Source organism: Camellia sinensis, chromosome 8, assembly GCF_055761805.1.
Source record: "Camellia sinensis isolate YWXY chromosome 8, ASM5576180v1, whole genome shotgun sequence".
NCBI classification, from domain to species: Eukaryota; Viridiplantae; Streptophyta; class Magnoliopsida; order Ericales; family Theaceae; genus Camellia; species Camellia sinensis.
In genome coordinates, this window is record NC_138968.1 from 190,417,756 (window position 1) to 190,440,441 (window position 22,686).

Below are 22,686 nucleotides of genomic sequence, written 5' to 3' on the forward strand. Positions count from 1 at the left end.
TTGCTTTTTAAAAATTATAACACATTTTAGTGCAAAATTTTACATTAATTATAATAGGGGTATTATGGTTAATATATTGGATGTCCCATATCTTGTCATGTTTTATTTATGCCAATCCCTTTAAACAAACATCGGATTAGATAATATTTTATTAATCTCTCCTTATAATCCTAACTCAATCCAAACATAGGATATGATATATAATCCAAATGATTCGTAGTTTTTGGACTATTGGTCCTGAGAATGCTAATCCAACCTAATCCAGTCCGCCCAAACAAACATGGCCTAAGGAGATTAAGTAAAATTATGTTTGTTTTGATGGTAGTTGTTAATGTGGGGATTGTTAAATTATTGCCCTATAAAATAAATATAAAATATTAAAACAAATAAAATTATGATTTTTACTTAACAAAAAATACAAAAACATTAAACATTAATGTTAAAAAAAAATGCCCAACATGTAAATAAAAAAATAAAAAATAAAAAAGCCTAATCCCATGGGACTAATTTTCTAATACCATCTCCATCTCAATCCCAACACCAAGGCCCATTCTAATCTCATGGGATTATAAATTCACTCACCATCTTTCAAAACAAACACAACGGGACCTCAGTTCTTTTTTGATTTGTGCTTAACTTGAGCCTTCTTCGTATCAAAAAAGAAAACATTAAGATAAATATTTAAAAAAAATAAAATCCTACTCCTAATGTGGTGTTTGGTTGATGGATTTAAAAAATCATATTAACTCTATTTTTTTGGGGTAAAAAAGACAATAATAATTGGAAAGTAACTCCACTTATCTGTCTGTGTTTACAATTCATATTATTTATCTATCTAGTGTTATCTCTCTATTTATCTACGTGTCACATATATGTCCATACCACTACTATCCGCGGCCACCATCTATCTTTGGTGACTTTTCCTTTGAATTTTTCAGCCAACCGCAGTTTGATAATAGCGGCGCAAAAATTAAAAAAATATTTTTTTATTCAAAATAATAATTTATCGTTCTTCCCAAATAATTTAATTAATCATGTCTTTACGGCCTAAACAAAACAATTCTTGGACCTAATGGTATACACATCCAAAAAAATGATTTTTTCAAATTTAAACCAATATATTACTGACTATTGGATAGGGCTGCAAACGAGCTGAACCGAACCGAGCCGAGTTTTGCTGAGCCGGAGCTCGGCTCGTTTGCTTATTGAACTCGTTTATTGAGTTTGAGCTCAGCTTGATAAGTAATTGGATTCGACCTCGGTTCATTAATATTAATGAAATTCAAGCTCGGCTCGGTTTGGTTCGACTCGATAAGATTTTTTTTAATATTATTTATATTATTTAAATAAAAAATATTATTTGCATTATTTAATATATAAATAATGCATTTAAATTATTATTTAATATATAAATAATATATTTATTATATAATTTAAATAAAGATAAACGAGTCAAGCTTATTCAAGATTGAGTTCAGCTCGTTTACTAAATGAGCCTAATATTCGAGTTCGAATTCAACTTATTTATTAAACGAGCTGAACCTTTTTAACAAATCAAGCCGAATTTATTCATGAACAAATCGATTCATTTGTAGTCCTACTATTAGAGAAGAGAATCCTAATTCATGTAGTAAAGAGGATGCTTGTAAGTTTCTTTCTTCAACATTGATCTGTATTAAGGACTCTTCAGATAACAATTAAGTTTAATGATCAATTAACTAATTGATTAGCATCATACAACTGTAAAGTGCCTCTATATGTATAATTATAATTTTTTTTTTCTTATTTTGCTTTCTTTTGTTTGAATCAAAAATTATGGCGTCTGTTGAAAATTCCTACCACTGTCCGCATGCAATATGATTTACCAAAGGACGGCAATTGATACCGCCATATGGCGGCTCCTGTGATGGTTGCGTCATATCTAAAATTTTGAAACGTTTTGATAAATTATGAAAATTATTTGGTAATTTTTAACAGTTTGATTAATTAAAAAATTATTTAGTTAAGTTATTAGAGCATCTCTAGTTATTTACATATTTTTATTAAATTTAAATTTGATAAAAAAAAATTCAGAAATCATTTTGAATTTGTTCATCAAATCAAAAGAGAATCATTTTTTTTTAATCAAATTGAGAATTAATCAAATCCTTTATTACATTTGAATTTGATAAAATTTAAAAAGATGAAATATCAGAGATTTTTTTTTTCTATCAAATTTAATGAAAAGGAAATTTTGGAATAAAAGAAAATTGTGTATGGTTGTAACTAGTTCTAATGTCCTCATTTTTGTGAAAAAAATAACTTTTCAATTTATAATTTTCTATTTCATCAGCCTTCTAATGAAAATATAACCAAAAAATAAGAAGGGAAAAATGAAAAATTATGTATGATTTTCGAATTCAATTTTTGTATAATGAATTCAAACACATAAAATCACACATTATATATTGTTATTTAAAATATATATATATATATATATTTTTTTTTTAGAGTATCTAAACTTTATGATTGATACTCCTACTAAAATGTGTTTTTGTTTGTAAGGAATAATTGAGGGAGCATATTCAAATTCAACCACTTTTAGGTACTGGGCATTTTGGCCGTAATCTTAACTTATATGGTGGTGAGTTCACACTTGTTTTATAAACACCATGGTGCCAAATGGCTGTAACTTGTGGTCTAAATAATAAGATAGATAGGTAAGTGCACTTAAACCAAACTTTGCTTAACCCTATGACTATCACATCTTCATCCTATTATAATTATTATTTTTTTGGGTACAATGTATCTCAATAAAAAAAAAAAAAAAATTAAAGGATTCAATAATTATAAAATAAATCATAACAATAATCAAATTTTCGACTTCCAATATTTTTGTCAAAATATATAAATAACAAGATTATTGGTTTGATTTATTATAATATAAATCAATATAATAATCAAATACCTTTCATATATTTTTTTATAGATAAATATGATAAAATTATATAATTATAATTATTAAATTAATTTAATTTTTTTCATAAATAATATGGTCTTATAAAATGAAAGGACCGACTCATCAAATAAGGACTATGCTAGACTTACATGACCGGACTGAAACCAGCTAATGAGAAGCTTGGCTTCAAAAAATGATGATTATATACTATGTTATTGCATGTTAAAAAAATGATGTGTTATTATTGAGTCTAGTAAGTAGTAAATAGTAGTTGCCCTAAAAAAAACAAAATATAATGAGTTTGGCAAACTTAATAGTGAGAGGAGATACTGTGCATCACATAAATGAAATCATTTCTAATTTTAAATCACACCCTTACAAAAAAAGAGCAAAGAAAAAGAAAAAAAAAAAACCATTCTAGAATATACTTCAAAGCACTAGATGACTTCCAAATTACCAAAATATTGCACATAGAGATCCTAAAAAATTAAGACATGCTACGTGTAGGGAAATTTTGATATACACTCCTTTAAAAAAGATGTATCATATATATATTTTTAACTATGTTATTTTTTTTAATTATGACTAATTTTTTTTTTTAATTGTGACATTATTTTAGTTATGACACATAAGTTTTTTAGTTATACCTCATATTGTGTTTAGTTATGACTTTTTTCTTTTTTTTAGTTATGACTCAGAAAATTAAAATTATATATATATTTTTTAATTATAAGGTGCATATGCTGTATACAAGATTTGTTTTCCTAGAAACTAATATGTATGTTAATTGATGGGGTAATTTGGAAACTTGATAAAAAGTCAATTTTTTGATTTTTTAGCCTTTTCACACACAAAAAAAAAAAGCTATCTTTTTTAGCCAAAAAAGCCACTAAAAAGCTAAAAAAATTAAAAAATTAATTTTTTACCAACTTCCCAATCATGGTAATTAAATTCTTAGCTAGTTGTAGTATTAAGATCTCGTTTGGAAATATATTATTTTAGTAATTTTTTACGAAAAAATATACAAAAATAAAAAGAGTAATGTGATAACTTATACTATTTTTTTTTGACTAAAATATTTAGTTACAAACTGATCATTGCCATTTTCATAAATTCCAATTGAGGTGAGTTGTAAAAAAAGACTTTTTTTTTTTACTAAAAGCAAACTTTTTTTTTACTAAAAGGTTGTTTGGTTTTGTTTTTTCAAAAACACTTTTCAGAAAATTTGACTTTTTTATTTTTCGTGTTATTTTATTTTTACTGAATTTTTTAAATATTTTAAGCAATTTTTTTTTACTTTTTAGATATACCTAACATAAATATACCTAAAAAATAAAAAATTTGTGAAAAAAAACTTTTAAAAATTTAATAAATACCAAAAATACAAAAAAAAAAACGAGAATTCAATACATTTTTTATATTTTTATGTATTTATTAAATTTTTAAAATATTTTTTCATAATTTTTTTACTTTTTAGATACATCTAAGTAAAGTGCATCTAAAAAAGTTAAAAAAATATTTAAAATTTTAAAAATATTCACTAAAAATAAAAAAACACGAAAATCAAAAAATTAAAAATTTAAAAAATTCAAACCAAACACACTTTTTCTAGTAATGAATGTAATGTCGACTTTTATTTGAATAATCACCTTTTATTTTGATTGACAGTGGGATTTGACTACAAACCATTTTTTTTTGAGCTTGAAACAAACTGAATGTTTTATTAATGGATTATAAGTCTAAAGTGTAAATTTTCCAATGGAATGATATGTAAAGTTGTGGAGTCTATATAAATTCCAATGGAACACATGAAATGCTTGCCCATTTTTTAATGTACCCCCAACAAAATGCTACCTTTTCAACATCTTTCTCCTCATTTGCACATTTTCTTTCAAGTTGTTGCAGTTTCATATACTATGAATCATTCGTCAAATTTAAGATCAAAACATTTAGTAATTGTTACTTTGGGCAATTCAACTGACTTAAAAAGATGATAAAAAAATTTAATTTCTCATTGCTTTTCTAGTTGAAACGGAAACCAAAACAAAGTTGTAGGTGATAAAATGCCAAAATACTATTAAACTTATATTTATTACATTTGTTGTCCAGATACACTTTACTCATAAATGACTTCTAACCAACCTTTGCTAGAGATATGGTTAGAGATTATAAATGTTACTCTGTATTATCTTATACGTGTAGGGGTATTTTGGTCTTTTACTATGTATATTTGCTTTAGTTACGTGCGTTACATTAACCATGAGATTATATGACAATCTCTTGAAATAAATTCTCACTTATGAGCACACAATTTTTCATTTGATTATTCAAAGGCAGTCCATGATTTTTTAAAGTTTGAATTTGGTAAATTGTTACTTGACAGAGATATATTTATCCGATTAAAACTAAACTAAACTGTTTAGTATATAAATAAAGGAATAGGACTCGGTTGACTAGCTTAGATGGTCGACTTCAAAGCGGTGAACATAACTTAGCTAATTGTAAAAATCGATTATGCAGGGAACAAAACTTAGTTGACAACCAAAGTTAACCTAAAAGCAACAATCTTTAAAGAAAAAGCTCGAAAGGCCCAAAGATGGCCATGAAACAACGACAATTCGCCAAGGCATTTGATTTCTTACTTCTAATCATTCCACAAAATTTCAACCTTGGAAATAGGAGGCAATTAATGTGGTTATATCAACATGACATGCAAAATTGAGCATAACTAGACAATGAATAGATGATAAGTATGACCGTAACTACCAAAGTTAAACACGAGTATACTGTCTGAGAAGTTAAGAACAACCAGAGTAGGGTAGCTGATGAGAGTGACCAAGCTGACCTAGAAAGTGGACTATAACCAAACCTAAAATCATTCCAATAACTAACCCTAAAATCATATCATAAAATCAACTAATCATCAACTTCCATATTTAAAAAAAATACTCCTATATTAACGGATATAAATCATCAAGTATTTCTTAACCTTTCTCTTGCTTTCCTCACAATGGAATACCTAGAGATTATTAGTACATGGCCAGATGTCTAACTTGAGCATTAGACAGTCTTAAGTCGGCATCATACTATCATACTAGTGTCACTTTGATAATTTTTTATGTCTTGCACAAGTAATTGATCTCAACTTGAGTCATATACAAAATTGCATCAACAGTACTAAAACTTTGGAGGAAGTAGAGTTGCTCAACGAGTAGCTTCAAATGAATGTAAGTTACCAAAAACAAGAAAAATAATAAAAAAAAGAAAAGAAAGACGGTTGGTCTCATAAAATACAGCAACAATGCAATAGTGAAAAAATAAGATAATATGGATAAGAAATTAATTATTGTCAACTAATTTAGAAATCCGAAATAAAGAGAGTAATTGGATTCTATAGTCTGAAGATTTTTAACATATATTTTGTTTGATAGTGCGCATATATATATATATATATATTTAAAAAAAAAATCAATTTCAGGGGCAAACATATAGTGTCATCATATTTTCATAACGTAATAGTCTTTTCTTGTGGTTTCCATAATGCAATAACTGACGAAGACTATTACAAAAAATGTGTCCACATGAAGCATGGTGTAAATTTATCTTCAAAATGCTTACATTCTAAATCAAAATAAAAGTGTTAAAACCATCTTTAAAAAATAAATAAATAAATAATAAAGGAATTAAATATACCAATTTTAAAAGAAATTAGATTTCAAACAAGACACCTTTTTTTCTTATTTTTTATTTGTTTTTCTCTTACGTAAGGCCCATTTAACATTTTTGATTTAACCATTTTTTTTCTCTAATGTATTCGAAGAAACAAATGTAATGACAACAAATAGAAATTATTTTTTCTCCGCAGCCCATTTTACTCACTACTTAAAATCTCAATATCAAACAGAAAGCGTTGTAAACCGAATAGGGAGCAGACAGTTTGAGTCGTACAATTTATGTTTCTGAGTAAGAATAATTTATGACATTTATATGTTTGTATAGCGTAAAAATAAATAAAAAAATTCATATAACAAACCTAAATATATTTTAAAAAGTTATTCTAAATAGATTATTGACAATTTTCTTTTACTACTACTTTTCGCGTTTCTTCTTGTGTTAATATGTTGCAACAATTTGACATTTCTTTGAAACTAAACAGTCACAAGTATAAAACTATATAAGTAGGTGGATTAAGAAGTATGATGGTATTATAGTTCATTGGTCTTCTTCTTCCGTGTCGATCTTATATTTTCTTCTTTTGTTAAAAAAATGAGCAAACAAATAATCTAATTTCACTATCGCAATCAATTGATATTATATATATTATTTTGAAATAAAATTTAAGAATTTAAACCAAGATCGCTTTCAATAACATAATTTAAAATTAAAAAAAAAACCTTATTTGAACTAAAAAAAAAAAGAGTTATTATTCTTATTCCACTTTACTCTCAATACACTTCCTTATTTGTTCTTGTAGGGACATAATTTTGAATTGTCCACGTGGCTTAGGTGGTTAGCCGAAGTGCCACGTGGGTAATTTTGATTGGCCGAGATGTGGTCAAACTATATCTAAATTTGAGGTGTTCGAATGAGGGACTAGAGTCCTAAATGATGACAAACTCTCTATTTGAGTAAGGTTGGACTCTTGAGATGGTTGGTCTTAATCCAATCATGAGGAGTCTTAGATAATTAATATCCTTGTAAAAAATAGAGTCCCATGAAATAAAATTTTAAGAAGTTAGACACTGATCATTATAAAAGTAAGGCATTCTTGTGGGTCCAAGGTATGTAATTTATTTTGTGAGCTCTTGATTTGAGTGTGTGATTTATTTTGTGAGCTCTTGATTTGAGTTGATATCTTGTAAGACAAGTTACTAACTTAATCGTCGGAGTGCCACTGGGTAGACGAGCCACTGCGGTATTTCTTGTCTTTTTGTGTGCAGGTGTTGGCTTAATCTATTCTTCCGTGTGCTCTCTAGTTGAGTTCTCTATATCTCGGTAAGGAGATGTGTTTAGTTGTGAGGTCAAAAAATAACACCCACAATTTGGTGTCGTTTGTGGGAATTTAGTAGGAATAGATGGTTAACATCGAGCAAGATCATAGTGGAGTATCTCCTGGCGAGTCATGATCTTGATCGGAGGAGTATCTCCTGCATATTGTTTAGCTGACATGTTGAAAGATCAAACGATATAGGTTCCATCACCTTAGGTTGCCGAGGTAATAGAATCTAAGGGTAGTTGTGGGGACATAATTTTGAGTTATCCACGTGGCCTAGGTGGTTAGCCAAAGTGCCACGTGCGTGATTCTGATTGGCTAAGTTCCAACAGGTGTTGGCTTAATTTTTTCTTCTGTGCGCTCTCTAACTGAGTTCCCTAGATCTCGACAAGGAGATCTGTTTGGTTATTAGGTAAAAAATTAACACCTACAATTTGGTTCCGTCTGTGAAAACTTAGTTGGAATAGATGACCAACATCCGACAATGAGGATGGGAATGATCATTGTGAAAACTTAGTTGGAATAGATGACCAACATCCGACAATGAGGATGGGAATGATCATCTTGATTCTTGGTTCTTGGTTTTTGAGGAGTGGACATTGGAGTCCTTATTTTATAAAGCCAACGAGTCATGATTTTAGTTAGAAGAACATGTTGTTTAGCCGACATGTTGGAAGATCAGACGATATTGGTTTCATCACCTCAGATTGTCGAGGTAACAGAACCTAGGAGGTAGTTGTGGGGACATAATTTTGAGTTGTCCACGTGGCCTACGTGGTTAGTCGAAGTGCCACATGGGTGATTCTGATTGGCGGAGATGTGGTCAAACCACATAGTCGAAGTGCTACGTGGGTGATTCTGATTGGCCAAGATGTAGTTAGACCACATCTAAATTTGAGATGTTCGAATGAGGGACTAGAGTTCTAAATGATGACAAACTCTCTATTTAGATAACGTTGAACTGTTGAGAGGGTTAATCTTAATCCAAATAAGAGGAGTCTTGAATAATTAATATCCCTTCGCATAAAGAGTAATTGAGATATATTATATATAATAAGAACGAAAAATATAATATATTTAAAATAATGTGAAATAAGAATAATGACTCTTAAATAATTATTAAGAGCAATTTGAGAACTTGTTAAAAAGTAATTTTTTTTTACATTTTAATTTTTTACATAAAAAATATCAAAAAAACTAAAAAAGTTAAAAAATTAAAAGCTTGCTTGTTTTTATTTTTCAGTAAATTCTACTTTTTTATTTTCCGTATTTTTTTATTTTTACTCAATTTTTTTACTTTTTAGACACACCTAACGTAAATACATCTGAAAAGTAAAAAAATTATAAAAAAAATCTTTTAAAAATTTACTAAATATCAAAAATATAAAAAAATACAATAATTCAGTATATTTTTTGTATTTTAATATATTTATTAATTTTTTAAAATATTTTTTCATAAATTTTTTACTTTTTAGATATATCTAACTAAGGTATATTTAAAAAAGTAAAAAAAAATTTAAAATTTTAAAAATATTCACTAAAAACAAAAGAATATAAAAATCAAAAAATTTAATTTTAAAAAAGGACCGTGCTAGGGGGCTCGAAAACAAGCTCCCCCGAATCCCCCCCTAATTTCCTTTTTTTTTTTTTTTTTTTTTTTTTTTTTTTTTACAGCGGAAGAAGCAAGAAGAAGACGAAGAGGGGGAGGGGGAGGGGGAAGAAGGACTGGAGGGGGCCTAAAAAATGGGCTGGAGGCGGAGGCGGGCGGAGGGGGCGTGACGAGCTCAGCTGGGTCGACGACCGGCTGGCAGACGAGCTCGGCTGGGCCGACGACCGGCGGGCGAACGAGCTCGACTGGGCGACGAGCTCTTTCTCTCCCTCTTTTTCTCTCCCTCTTCCTCTGCTCTGCGTTCAAAAATGGCGGAAAAAAAAAAAAAAAAAAACTTAAAACCCAAAACGACATCGTTTTGAACTTTAAGAAAATTCGGGGGCAAAATCCTCGAGCTACCAATCTTTATCCTTTAAAAAATTTAATAAAAAAACTCAAATTAAGCCCACTGAATTTTTTTTACCAACTTCACAAATAACCACTAATTTGTATAACACTTGCACAGGCTACAGACAGGGAAACAACCTGGTGAAAGGATAAGACCGTTTGAGTCATTCCACCAAATTTCTTAAAAAATAATTTTAGAGAAAAAAAAAAAAAAAAAGAAAGAAAGAAAGAGGAAGGAAATCGAGTTTTTAGTCGGTTTGTGGGGCGAGTGAAGGTAGAGAAATCGAGAAAGCAAAGAAACAAAAATAAATAAATAAAAGAAAGAAAGTGTGTACTCTCTCTCTCTCTCGTTGAGCTTCCAACGCGCATGAGAGAGAAACAAAGAAAGAAAGACACATATGGAAAGAGAAAGTTAATGTAGAGAGAGAGAGAAAGAGAGAAGATTTATCATCTTCTACTCCTCTTCCTCCTCACCTCATCTCAATAAGAGACGGTTTCTGTGAAGACAGATTTCACATATACTGATCCTTCCTCCCTTCTCTCTCTCTTGTTTTTCTTTCTCTCTCTAGAGATCTCTCTCATCGGCCATGCGGAGAGTCAGAGCAACCGCGGCGGCCAAGGCCGCCCTGACGACGGCGGCGACACCAGCTACGGCTGCCGGAGTACCCAACGGATCTGGATCGAGAAGCCCAGCGAAGGAGATTAGGTTTCGCGGTGTGAGAAAGAGACCCTGGGGAAGATTCGCTGCAGAGATCAGAGACCCCTGGAAGAAGGCTAGGGTTTGGCTCGGGACCTTCGATTCCGCCGAGGACGCGGCACGCGCTTACGACGCCGCTGCTCGGAGCCTCCGTGGAGCCAAGGCCAAGACCAATTTCCCTATCGCCTCACTGTCTCTCGCTCCGATGATTCCGTATCAGGAAATCAACAATCCGTTGATCGATCAAAGATTGTACCCTCCGCACCACCAGATTATCCCCCAGAGGCCTACCTCAAGCAGCTTGAGTAGCACCGTCGAGTCTTCCTGTGGCCCCAAGCCGCCGCAGACGGCCGTTCTTCCGCCGTCTTCTTCCCGGCGGTACCCCCGGACGCCGCCCGTTTTGCCCGACGACTGTCGCAGCGACTGCGACTCGTCGTCTTCGGTTGTCGATGATGGAGATGGAGACATCGCTTCATCGTCGATTCGCAAGGTGATGGATTTTGATCTCAACGTCCTGCCGCCGTTGGATGAGGCTGGTGAAGATGATCTGGACCTTCGTCTCTGATCCTGATGATGAGGATGATCGATCGGTTCAAAAACCTTTCTAAATCTTTTTACTTTTTTTGGTCTCTTATTTTATGCGGAGAAAAAAAGAGCAAAACACAGAAGAAGATGATAGATAAAATTAAGATAAGAGAGATGATCAATCAAATCGTCTTCTATGAGTCTGAGTCTGCTCAGTCTCTTCATGTTGTTTGAAGAGAATTTACCTTTTACATATTTTCTTTATCATCTTTAATTGTTAGAGTACATTAGAGGATTGTGAATGATCTTATTATGAGATGATGATGATGAACTGGGGGTTTCTTCAACTATTTATGGGCTTTAAATCCACAAGTCTGTTGTTGTTGAAGTCAGTTTTCATGTAAAAATAGAGGGATCAGTTCTGATTTGTTGTGATGTGAGGTTTTCCTCATCTTGATCTCTGATGCCTCTTACCCTTAATTTCCTGTATAAAGTTTTATCTAATTCAATGCTAGTCAAAGAAACTTATAATCCTTTTTTTTTTTTTTTGCTCTCATGTTATGATCATGTAACTGGAATAGATTCATACCTGTACATCTAATTTGTTTGTTATGTATGTTTAAATTATTCCTACATATGCTTGTATTGATTTGGGGTGTGATCTTTTGGCTGTTGATGAAGTTATAGATGGATGGTTGCAAGAGATTTTCAGATGCTGTATGTCTGTTATATGGTAGTGATTTAGAGTTGTATATAACTTACTTATGTGCATCTCTATATTATTGTTGAATCATTTTGCAGAGTAAACCTTTTAGGCTTTCGGTGAATAAAATCTCTCACAGGTTTTTGTAAAAACAATTGATGCATGTAATGTAGTTTGTTTTTGCCATGTATTTGGTCTTTCTTTCTGTTTACAAGTGATTCTTGTATGTGTTTTACGTAGTAATTGTTCATAGTCTCATGGCATCATTATATTATATCTTTGTATAGAAGTTTGTTGTATTGTTATTGTAACTGATCGTTATGGTTGGATATTGTCCATAATTAACCGGTAATAACTTTGTATGGACGTTAATGGACATATTCTTTCTTTCCGCACAGATTGGATGCCGACAAAATGATTACATAGTTATTAATGATTGGACTGCATATACGTTTTGTACCATAATCTGCTTTTAGGTCTGGGTGTTGAATTTCCTCCTGTTTTTTTGCACTGTTAAATTGAGCATTCGCCATATACGTGTCTTCTTCCATAACTAGGTCAGTTGCCGACAAAATGATCCAACTGCATTTACTTTTACCTTAATCTGCTTTTATGTCCAGGTGTTGAACTTACTTTCCCATTTCTTCGTGCTGTTTAATTGAGCATTTGGTGTATACGTGTCTTATTCCGTAACTAGGTTGGTTGCCGACAAAATGATCTGACTGCATTTACTTTTACCTTAATCTGCTTTTATGTCCAGGTGTTGAACTTCCTTTCCCATTTCGCCGCGCTGTTAAATTGAGCATTTGGCATATACACGTCTTCTTCCATAATTAGGCCGGTTGCTGACAAAATGATTAGCTAAGTAACAAAACTATATTTACTTATACCCTAACTTGCTTTAGGTTCGGGTTTTGAATTTCTTCGCCTGTGTTTTTGGGCTGTTAAATTGGGCGAGTGACCTATGGATGTTTTATTCTCTCATTATATGGCACATTCCCATCCTCATACATGCTTGTTTGTATTAGCTACTCTTCGGCAGTGTCAACTAATTCTTGAAGCTTAGGAAACAATGTAGCAAGCACCTAGTAATTTAGTTTGAAACCTAGTTATATATGCTCTGGGCAAATCATGATACTCTGGGGCTCTGCTTGACTGGTGAACTTGTTATATTAGGAGGTTTTCTGACATATACTTCTCAGAAATGCAAGGGAAGCACATTCATTTTTGAATTCAATCCGATGAATTTCTTGCGTACTAATTTTCGTGGTTCTGATTATTTTTCAACCGATCTCTCTCATTGTCCCGCATCGTTTTGAAGCATAAAGTTTTATCTTTAGAAAAGATTATGTATTTTAATTTGATCTTGGTTGCCATTGTTAGGGTCCAGTAAGCATCACATGTTTGCAGCCCTGTTTGGAAAGGGTGAGGGTGAGGGTGAGTATGATATTAGAGTGGTTGTATATGCCTAATTGAGGAGGTGGCTATGTTAACAGGTCATGCATGGTACTTCATTTATTTGTTAATAATGGTTAGAACTTAAAAGAACAGAGTCTGCACATGGTGTCTTTAGGTGGCAGTGTACAACCGGATGGTGTCTATCAAATGTCAAGGTGACAGTGTACTACCTTTCTAGTTTGTGGCACTCTAATTCTCATGTAGCATGTTTTTTTTTATGCTAGTTTGTGTTATTATTGCCATTTATTTACTGCTCTGCACACTGTTTACGATCTTTATATTGGACACTGGGATCGTAGGAAACCCTCGATCAAAAATTCAGGCCTGAGCATTTTTTGTGATGCAACTTTGTGGACTCAGGCCATGTTGGATATCTGGCTTGAAGGCTGAGGTTGGTTTTGACCAGATTATAGAAGACTGATTTGAGCTCACAAGTGCTACTTCTTTGGATTGGTAGTATTGTGTTTGATTTGGCAGATAATAGAATTTGTATTCCTGCGTGATTGCTAATCCAATTAAACAGTGGGATTAACAATATCATCTCCCATTTCGGATGTCTCTTATGGCCTTGGTAATTTCACGACATGGGATTTATAGGATTAGTCATAGCACTTGTTTGAATGCTCAGAAGTAATAATCCTCATCTTATATGTACTACTAATTCATTTATAATTTCAATTGTGTTAGGAATCTGATTTTGGGGTTAAAATCCCAAAACTTGTACCTATTAACGGAAATGAGGGGTTGATTTTGTTTGTAATGTGTGATTGCATTGCATGTGCAATTCCATTGGAATCCTGGACTCGGTTCAAAATAGCTCAACCTAATGTGTAAGTTACATGTGCAATTCTACTGGAATCCTGGACTCGGTTCTTCCGTTACAAATTGGAACAAAAAATATTTTCAAAAAAATAGGTTTCGTTAATAAATGTTGTACTAGTTTATTCATTCATGTTTATTTTTTATTTTATTGTATTTATCTTTTGCCTTCATAATATACTAGCATGATATCCGTATAGCACGGACATAAATAAATAATCAAAAATTAAATAACATAAAATTTGTTTAAAATATATAAGAAAAATAATTTAGAATTCATTAAGTTTTACCCTTTTCTAAAAATATTTTTCTACAAATAATTATATGTTCTAAGTTTTTAATAAAAAATACATATCATAGTTTAATTGGTAAAAAAAATTAAAGAAAAGGAAAGAGGATAAATTACAAAACTATATTTAAGATAAAACTAAATAAATAAATACATTCCATCCTATGAGTTTTGTATTCTAAGTTTAAGGAAATCTAGTGATAAAATCTCTCACGTGGCATTTATCTTGTCCAAAGACAAGAATTATATGAGTTCTTTCAAAAGCTTTTAATATTTTAAAATATCTTTCTTATCATTCTTATAGTTATGGTTTGTTTTCATTATCTCATATGAAATTGATGACTTTAGATTTGAGATTTGTTACCTTAGATTTGAAAATTGATAGTTCGTTCTCTCTCGCTTTTTGACTTTGTTTTTCTTTCTCCTTCGATCTCTCTCTTTCTTTATCGTTCTCTCTCTCTCTCTCTCTCTATTTCTCTCTTTTGTTCACTCATTTCTCTGTAAATCCTTGTTTTTTGTTCGTTTTCTTTTTTTTATTTGTTCATAGGCGAAATCATAAATTTTACTTTAATTCAAAATAAATTTTACTTTGGTTTAAAGTGAATTTTACTATGAATCAAAGTAAAATTTTGTCATTTTAACAAAAAATAGGAGCTATGAGGGAGTTTTGCAAGTATTGAATTTTTTTTTAATCCTTTTGACAAAAAAGGAAAGGTCTAAGAGACTTGTGGCCAAATCTCCCTTTAGTTTATTCTAAGAATTTTTCTATACACCAATTGTGTACTTAACTTTATTGTAGTTTTATACCGTATATATTTTATGTAAAAATTTAAAAATAGAGAACTTACATATGGTTAAAAGATATATCTAAAACCATAATGTGTTTTTAATCATAATAAATATATTTTTGGATATTGAATAAAAATATGCACTTGTATTTTTTTAATTTCTTTTTACATGTATATTTGAATTTTGTTTTTTTGGTTGTAAATGCATGGTAAATATTTTGGCACCGAAAGTATTTTTTAGTTTTTAAAAAATAATTTTTTTTATTGTTATCTTTAAATAAATATTTTTAAATTTTAAAATTATATAAAACTAAAGTTATATTTGGAATTTCCTTAGAAAAAATTTTAAAGTTCAAAATGGGAATGGTTAAATATGGCTACATTTTTTTTTTTATTTTTTTACTTTCTAAATAAAATTTTAAAAATTTAAAACTATAAATACGGTTAGATGGGCCAAATTAAATTAGGGAAAATTAGTCTAGGGTCCTTCTCCCACTTTTCATAATGGAAGAGATCCACAAAATTATTTTTTGATGTCTAAGGTCCCTGAATATATATCAGAGAAATTTGATTCTTTCTCTCTCTCTTTCTCTCTGTCTATCTACCTCATTTTGATCACCACCACCAGACGCCCTTTTTTCTTCGACTTTCGACTGTCGTTGTCTCCAAATCTACACTAGTCGGCTATTGGTCTCCGATCAAAGTCTCATGTGGTGTTGGCTTCAGTCAACGAGGCTCGATCCAAGCTCCTTTCCCACCAGAAGAAGATCTTCAAGGCTGATGATCACATCGCTCTCTCCGGCATAGTTTCAAATTTGTTCTTCAATTCAATCTCCTTCCAAATCCTTTGAAATCGCAACTCCTTGTTTTATTTTTTCCCTGGAAACAAACAGAAACCAACTATGGCTGAACATTTCTCTGAAGTCTGTCTTCCACCATCCGTCCAATCGATGCTCCAGAAAATCTATAAATTTGGTTGTGGGATTCTTTTAAAGTGCATGTTTATATATGTGTCTATGATGAAAGGTACGTCTTTTCTTGGTTTTGATCTAGTAGTGAAGCTGTAGAGTTCTTGATTAGAAAATCTGTAATCAACATGGATTCCATTTCGTCTAATTTGATGTGGGGATGTTTCAAAGGAACAGAGACAATTGATTATTGAAATTTGGATCTCGCTATGTTTCTTTTTCTTAGTGAAAACCCAAAAATAGAGATGGAGAAGCCATTTCAGATAGAGGAAAAAACAGAGCATTATGGGAATACTATTAAACTGCTTCGATGACATGTTGAAATTAAACTCTTTCATATATATATATATATATATATATTTATCACTAAGCTATAGATTTATCCATTTATTCCACATGTCAATTTGGCAATAGATTCATCACAATATTCAAAACAAGTAAACTAATACATTTTTTTTAAAGCAAGAAAGAGTAATTTTATTTATTCAACCTATTCAAAAAAAGAAAAGGGGTACATGTAAACCAGCCTCAAAGATCAAGCTTGAATATCAACTGGTACTAATATATCAACTTCAAGTTTCAACACACTAGAAGAAGTTGATCAGTGAAAGTAATTGCCCTGGCCTTTTTGGGGTATGTAAGAGCATGGCAAAGGAACAGGTGGCCCTTCAGGTTCTTTGTGACCCCCCATCAGCTTTCTCTGAATTTTCTGTCCAGAGATTTTGTCCAGAGAAATGAAATTTCTCTGGAATTTCCCAGAGAATTTCTCAGAGAAAATTTACATAGTGGCCAAAATCCTAGAGAATTTATCTCCAGAGAAAATGGGTTGGCCAAGAAGTGGCTTTGATTCCACGTTTTTCCAACGGGTAGTGTAAGACAACAGCATCAAAGAATTTCTCTGAAGCAGAGCACTAGTTCAACCTAGAGAAAATTGAGTCTAAACAAAAAAATTTCTCTGGACCAACCCAATTTTCTTTGGTTTGTCTAGTTTGGAGAGAATTTCTCTGGTTTTGGACCAGGGAAATTTGTGCGTTTGTAGGTTTGTTAGACATGGGTTTAATTGCAGTTAATAGAGTCAGAGAAATTTGCGAAGTCAGATAAATTTCCTGGATAGCCATACAAATTTCCTCTCCACAAATTTCTCTGGATTTCTTTGGTACTCAGAGAAATTTCAATTTTCTCTGGAGAGAATTTCTCTGGGACTGAAATTTCTCTGGATTTCAATTTTCTCTGGAGAGAATTTCTCTGGGACCGAAATTTCTCTGGATCCTGTTGAGGGACCTTAGACATCATGAAAATATTTGATGTCTTTTATAGTATAAAGTCTTAATATCAGGGACCTTAAAAAAATTCCCCATTAAATTATTCCACATTCTTTCCAATATTTATAATCAAAGAAAAATAGAAAACTTACCATATTGATTATTATAGAATTGAAAGAAATGGTAAGAAAAATATCAATAAAATGGAAAAAACCAATAATATAATTATAAATATATTTTTTATATTTAAAAATTCAAAAGATTAAGATAATTAGATTAGAACTTTGACCCTCAAAAGGTAATAACATTTTTGCTTATATAATTATAGATAAATAATGGTGCTGCACGTACAAATTGGTATACTAATTAATGTATCAACATATGCTATAACATTATTATTTTAAAACTATGACCCCACTATTATATAAACTACAAAAACTCAAAATTTCTAAAATTATGTCACATCATCTGTTAATACACTAATTATATATTAATCGATACATATACCATTATTTATAGATAAATAGATATCATTTTGTTTTTATTTCCAATCGAGTTTTAGAAAGATTGTTTTTATTTTTTATATAGATTATTATATTTGATTTTGGAAAGTGTGATTTCTTTTATTACTTATTTTTCCTATTCAGTCCTAAGAGAATTTGCTTTTCAGTCCCGTTACAGAGCCTGATTTCCCCATGGCTCGACTGCCTCGAATTTCAAAATGAAGTCGTTTTGAATTTTTTTTTTCTTTTCTTCTTCCTCCCCTGCCTTCTTCCTTCCCTTCTTCATCCCCCTACCTTCTTCCTTCTCTTCTCTTTTGTCTTCTTCCTTCCTTTCCCTTCTTCTTTCCGTTTTGAACTATCAATTGAGAGAGTTATTGAACCAAAATAAAAAATGAAAACTCAAAAAAAAAAAAAAAAATCAAACCCAACAAAAAAATTCAACAAACCCAGCAAACCCACCAACAAACCCACATGAAAATCAAAATCAACAAACCCAGCAAACCCAACAACCCACATGAAAGAGGAAGAACAGAGGAAGAAGTCGCGCCTCTCCGTCGCCATCACCGTTTACACAGCCCGTCGTTCCGTCTCTCAACGTTTACACGGCCCGTCGTTCTTCTTCCTTCTTTGTTGCCATCAATGTTGTTCTCCTCCCTCCTCTCTTCCTCCCTCTTCTCTTTCTCTTTCTCTCTCTCGCCTCTCGTCTTTGTTTCTCTCTCTCGCCTCTGTGTTCAAAAGGAAGAAGAAGAAGAAAAGAAAGAAAGAAAAGGAAGAAAAAAATAAAATAAAATAAAACTCAAAACGACGTCGTTTTGAGTTTCGAGCCAAATTCGAGCCGTTGATTTCGGACCCTCAAACAATTTTCTTTGCCTTTTGAAATGTGAACCAATATGATTTATTATTATTATTTTTTCTAATCATTCTTGGTCATACTCACAACTTTCACTGTATGAGGTGGAAATCATATAAGGGTAAGTGATTTTGAACTTTGAAATGCTTGAGTTTTGAAATTTCACTAAATGTATGACTTTTTTTTTTCTTTTTTCTTAAGAGCTGTCCAGATTGCAATTAGTGGTGCTGCACGTATTAATTAATGTATCAACATATGCTCTAATTTTGTTATTTTAAAACTATGACCCCACAATTATATAAACTACAAAAACTCAAAATTTTTAAAATTATGTCACATCATCTGTTAGTACACTAATTATATAGCAATCGGTGCATATACCATTATTCATAGATAAATAGATATCATATTGTTTTTATTTCCAATCGAGTTTTTAGAAAGATTGTTTTTATTTTTTCATATAGATTATTATATTTGATTTTGGAAAGTATGATTTCTTTTAGGGTAAATTACACTAACACCCCTGAGGTTTATATTTATTACAGTTCTCCCCTCACCTTTTGAAAATTACATCTTTCCCTGAGGTTTAAAGTTTTATTATAGATTCCCTACTCAGCAATTTAAGTTTTCTTTAAATACCAATTTTGCCCTCATTGGGTAAATTACATTGACACCCCTCACATTTTAGAAATTACAATCCCCTCCCTAAGGTTTAAAGTAGCATTATCTATTGCCCTTCGATTAGTATTAGTTGGAAAAAAAATTCATTGAAAAAAAAAATTAATTAGAAAAAAAATTATTTGAAAAAAAAATTTGTTAGTAAAATTTTTAAATTTCTATTTAAAAACCAACGTAAACTCATTTTTTGAATTTACGTTTTTTTCTCAAATTTACAAACTGGACAACAATATATAAACTAAAAAAATTATCAAGCAAGTTTTTATGACAGTTTTTTAAATTTTTGTAAATATAAATTGAAAACTGAAAACGAAATAGTTACCAAACAGGTCTCAGATGGTAAAAATGTCGTGAAATTAACAAATAATTAAATAACTTACCAACGTAAGAAATGACTTATCAAAAGATTTTTAGGTTATGTATAGTTTGATTTTTAGAATTTTTTTTTTAAAAATTAAAAATTAATTTGGTTAAGAAATAAAAAATAAAAAATAATTATCATTTAAGGGTAAAAAATAATTATCATTTTAACTTTTGGATAGGTTATATACATACGTATGGCTGTTTTAATTTAATTTGTAAAAAATTATTTCTAACCACTCGAAAGATAAAAATTACATAAAAATGATAATTATTTTTTATTTTTTATTTCTTAACCAAATTAATTTTTAATTTTTAAATTTTTTTTCTAAAAATCAATCCATACATAGCTTAAGAATCTGCTGATAAATCATTTCTTACGTTAGTAACTTATTTAATTATTTGTTAATTTTGCGACATTTTTACTATCTAAAACCTGTTTGGTAACCATTTCATTTTTAGTTTTCAATTTATATTTACAAAAATTTTAAAAATTGTCATAAAAACTTGTTTGATAATTTTTTTAATTTATAAATGGTTGTCTCAGTTTGTAAATTTGAGGAAAAAACATAAATTCAAAAAATGAGTTTACGTTGGTTTTTAAACATGAATTTAAAAATTTTACTAACAAAATTTTTTTTCAATTAATTTTTTTTTCAATTAATTTTTTTTTCAATGAATTTTTTTTCTAGCTAATACTAACCGAGGGGGGCAATTGATAATGTTACTTTAAACCTTAGGGAGGGGATTTTAATGTCTAAAATGTGAGGGGTGTCAATGTAATTTACCCAGTAAGGGCAAAATTAGTATTTAAAAAAATTAAATTACTGAGGAGGAATCTGCAATAAAACTTTAAATCTTAAGGAAGAAGATGTAATTTTTAAAAAGTGAGAGGAGAAACCGTAATAAATATAAACTTTAGGGGTGTCAGTATAATTTACCCTTTGTTTTATTACTTATTTTTCCTAGTCAGTCTAGGAGAATTTGCTTTTTGAAATGTGAACCAATATGATTTATTATTATTTTTTCTAATCATTCTGGGTCATACTCACAACTTTCACTGTATGAGTTGGAAATCATATAAGGGTAAGTGATTTTGAACTTTAAAATGCTTGAGTTTTGAAATTTCACTAAATGTATGACTTTTTTTTTCTTTTTCTTTTTCTTTTTTCTTAAGAGCTGTCCAGATTGCAGTTAGATGATAGCTATAGCAATAACAAAGTACTAAGCGTAAATAGTATTGACACCACCAAAAATCTCCTTGAACCCTTTTTGGTACGGGTTTCAATTCGGATTGTATATTTTTAGTATCAAGCTTGGAATGAAAGTTTTTAACACTTAAATGTAGAACAAATTATATTAAACTCTCTTAAATTATCGACCATTTATATTTTACCCTCATAATGTTTTAAACCTAACAATTATCCTCTCAAACTACTTGAATTTGAACATTAAATCTTTCTGTTAATCATCTATTAAATATTTAGATAAAAAATTATCAAGTGTTATGCACGTGATAATTATATTAACTTTTATGATCAAATTATCTTATTTTATCTTTGTAAAAATTTAATATAATCATCATGTATACAACACTTGATAATTTTTCATTCAAATATTTAACAGATGACTAATAGGAGGACTTTTAATGTTCAAATTCAAATAATTTGAGGGGGCTAATTGTTGGGTTTAAACTATTAGGGGAATAAAGTGTAAATGGTTGATAATTTGAGGGGATTTAATATAATTTACCCTTAAAAATATGCATATTACATATGACAAGCTTTTGATATATATTGGGTTAAAACTTTAGACCATGCAGCAACGGAAACAAAATTTAGTTCTATTTCTCACCATGAAAATGAATATAACACAGAAACACATGTATATATCTAAAGATGAAAAAAAATTTAAAAAACAAAAAAGTAAAGAAAGAAAGAAAAACTTGACAACCCCAAACCAAACCAACCAAACAAAAAATATGAGTATTGTTTATGTTAATTTTATCTTATTTTTTTACAAAAATAAACACAAAAATCACAAACACAAAAGATGGCCTTACTATTCACAAAACATTCAGAATAGAATTTACAATATGTATCATACTGTACAAACAAAGTGCATAGAGAGAAATTGACAAACCTGGTGTTGGGGGGAAAAATTGAAATAGAGAGACCTTGGAGGGATTGAATTGAAACCATGGAAGAGGGATCAGAATTTGGGTTATTGACATGGAGGAGCTACAGTATTGTGGTTGATGAGATGGTTATGGTATGTGTAGGATTTTCAATGTTTTGAAACAAAAATGTTTCATGCCCCATTTTCCCCTCATCCCCTTTGACCCCCTCTCTCTCTCATTGGTTACATTTTCCTTTTCTTTTTTCTTTTTTTCCTGCTCCTCCAATCACCATCCACCACGTGTCTGTGGGGGGGTTGTAGGGGTGGTGATTAGAGGGGGTCTCTATCATGACTCGTTTTGAAATTTAATTTTTTTGGTTGACTTTTATGCTTAAATGAGAATGACATATATGTATGCATGAGATACTGTTAAGAATTTAAAATTAGAAATAATTGTATGAACCAATAATTTAATGTCACATGTTTTTTATAATTTTTAAAATTCAAAAAATTAAGAATTTTGGATTAAGGTTTTGAAGGCTTTAGACTACTTCTCCTTCAAAATCCTATTTTTCTAATATAATATATAGATAGATTGTTTGTTTGCTATATTTCATTCCTATAACTATCCCTACAAGGTTGCCATTATAAATTTATTATTCATAATTTTTATTATAAATTGATATAACACAAAAGATAATTAAGTTTCTTTCTATGTGCTCTTTTTGAAGTGTATCCATC

The 22,686-nt window shown here is 30.5% G+C and overlaps 1 protein-coding gene across 1 annotated transcript; it reads left to right on the forward strand.

The window, feature by feature from the left end:
* Positions 1–10,059: 10,059 nt before the first annotated feature.
* LOC114271505 (ethylene-responsive transcription factor 3-like) lies at positions 10,060–11,682 on the forward strand. The gene has a single exon (XM_028213122.2). It carries the CDS (start codon positions 10,515–10,517, stop codon positions 11,187–11,189), a length of 675 nt encoding a protein of 224 aa, XP_028068923.2. The 5' UTR covers positions 10,060–10,514; the 3' UTR covers positions 11,190–11,682.
* The last annotated feature ends 11,004 nt before the right edge of the window (positions 11,683–22,686 follow it).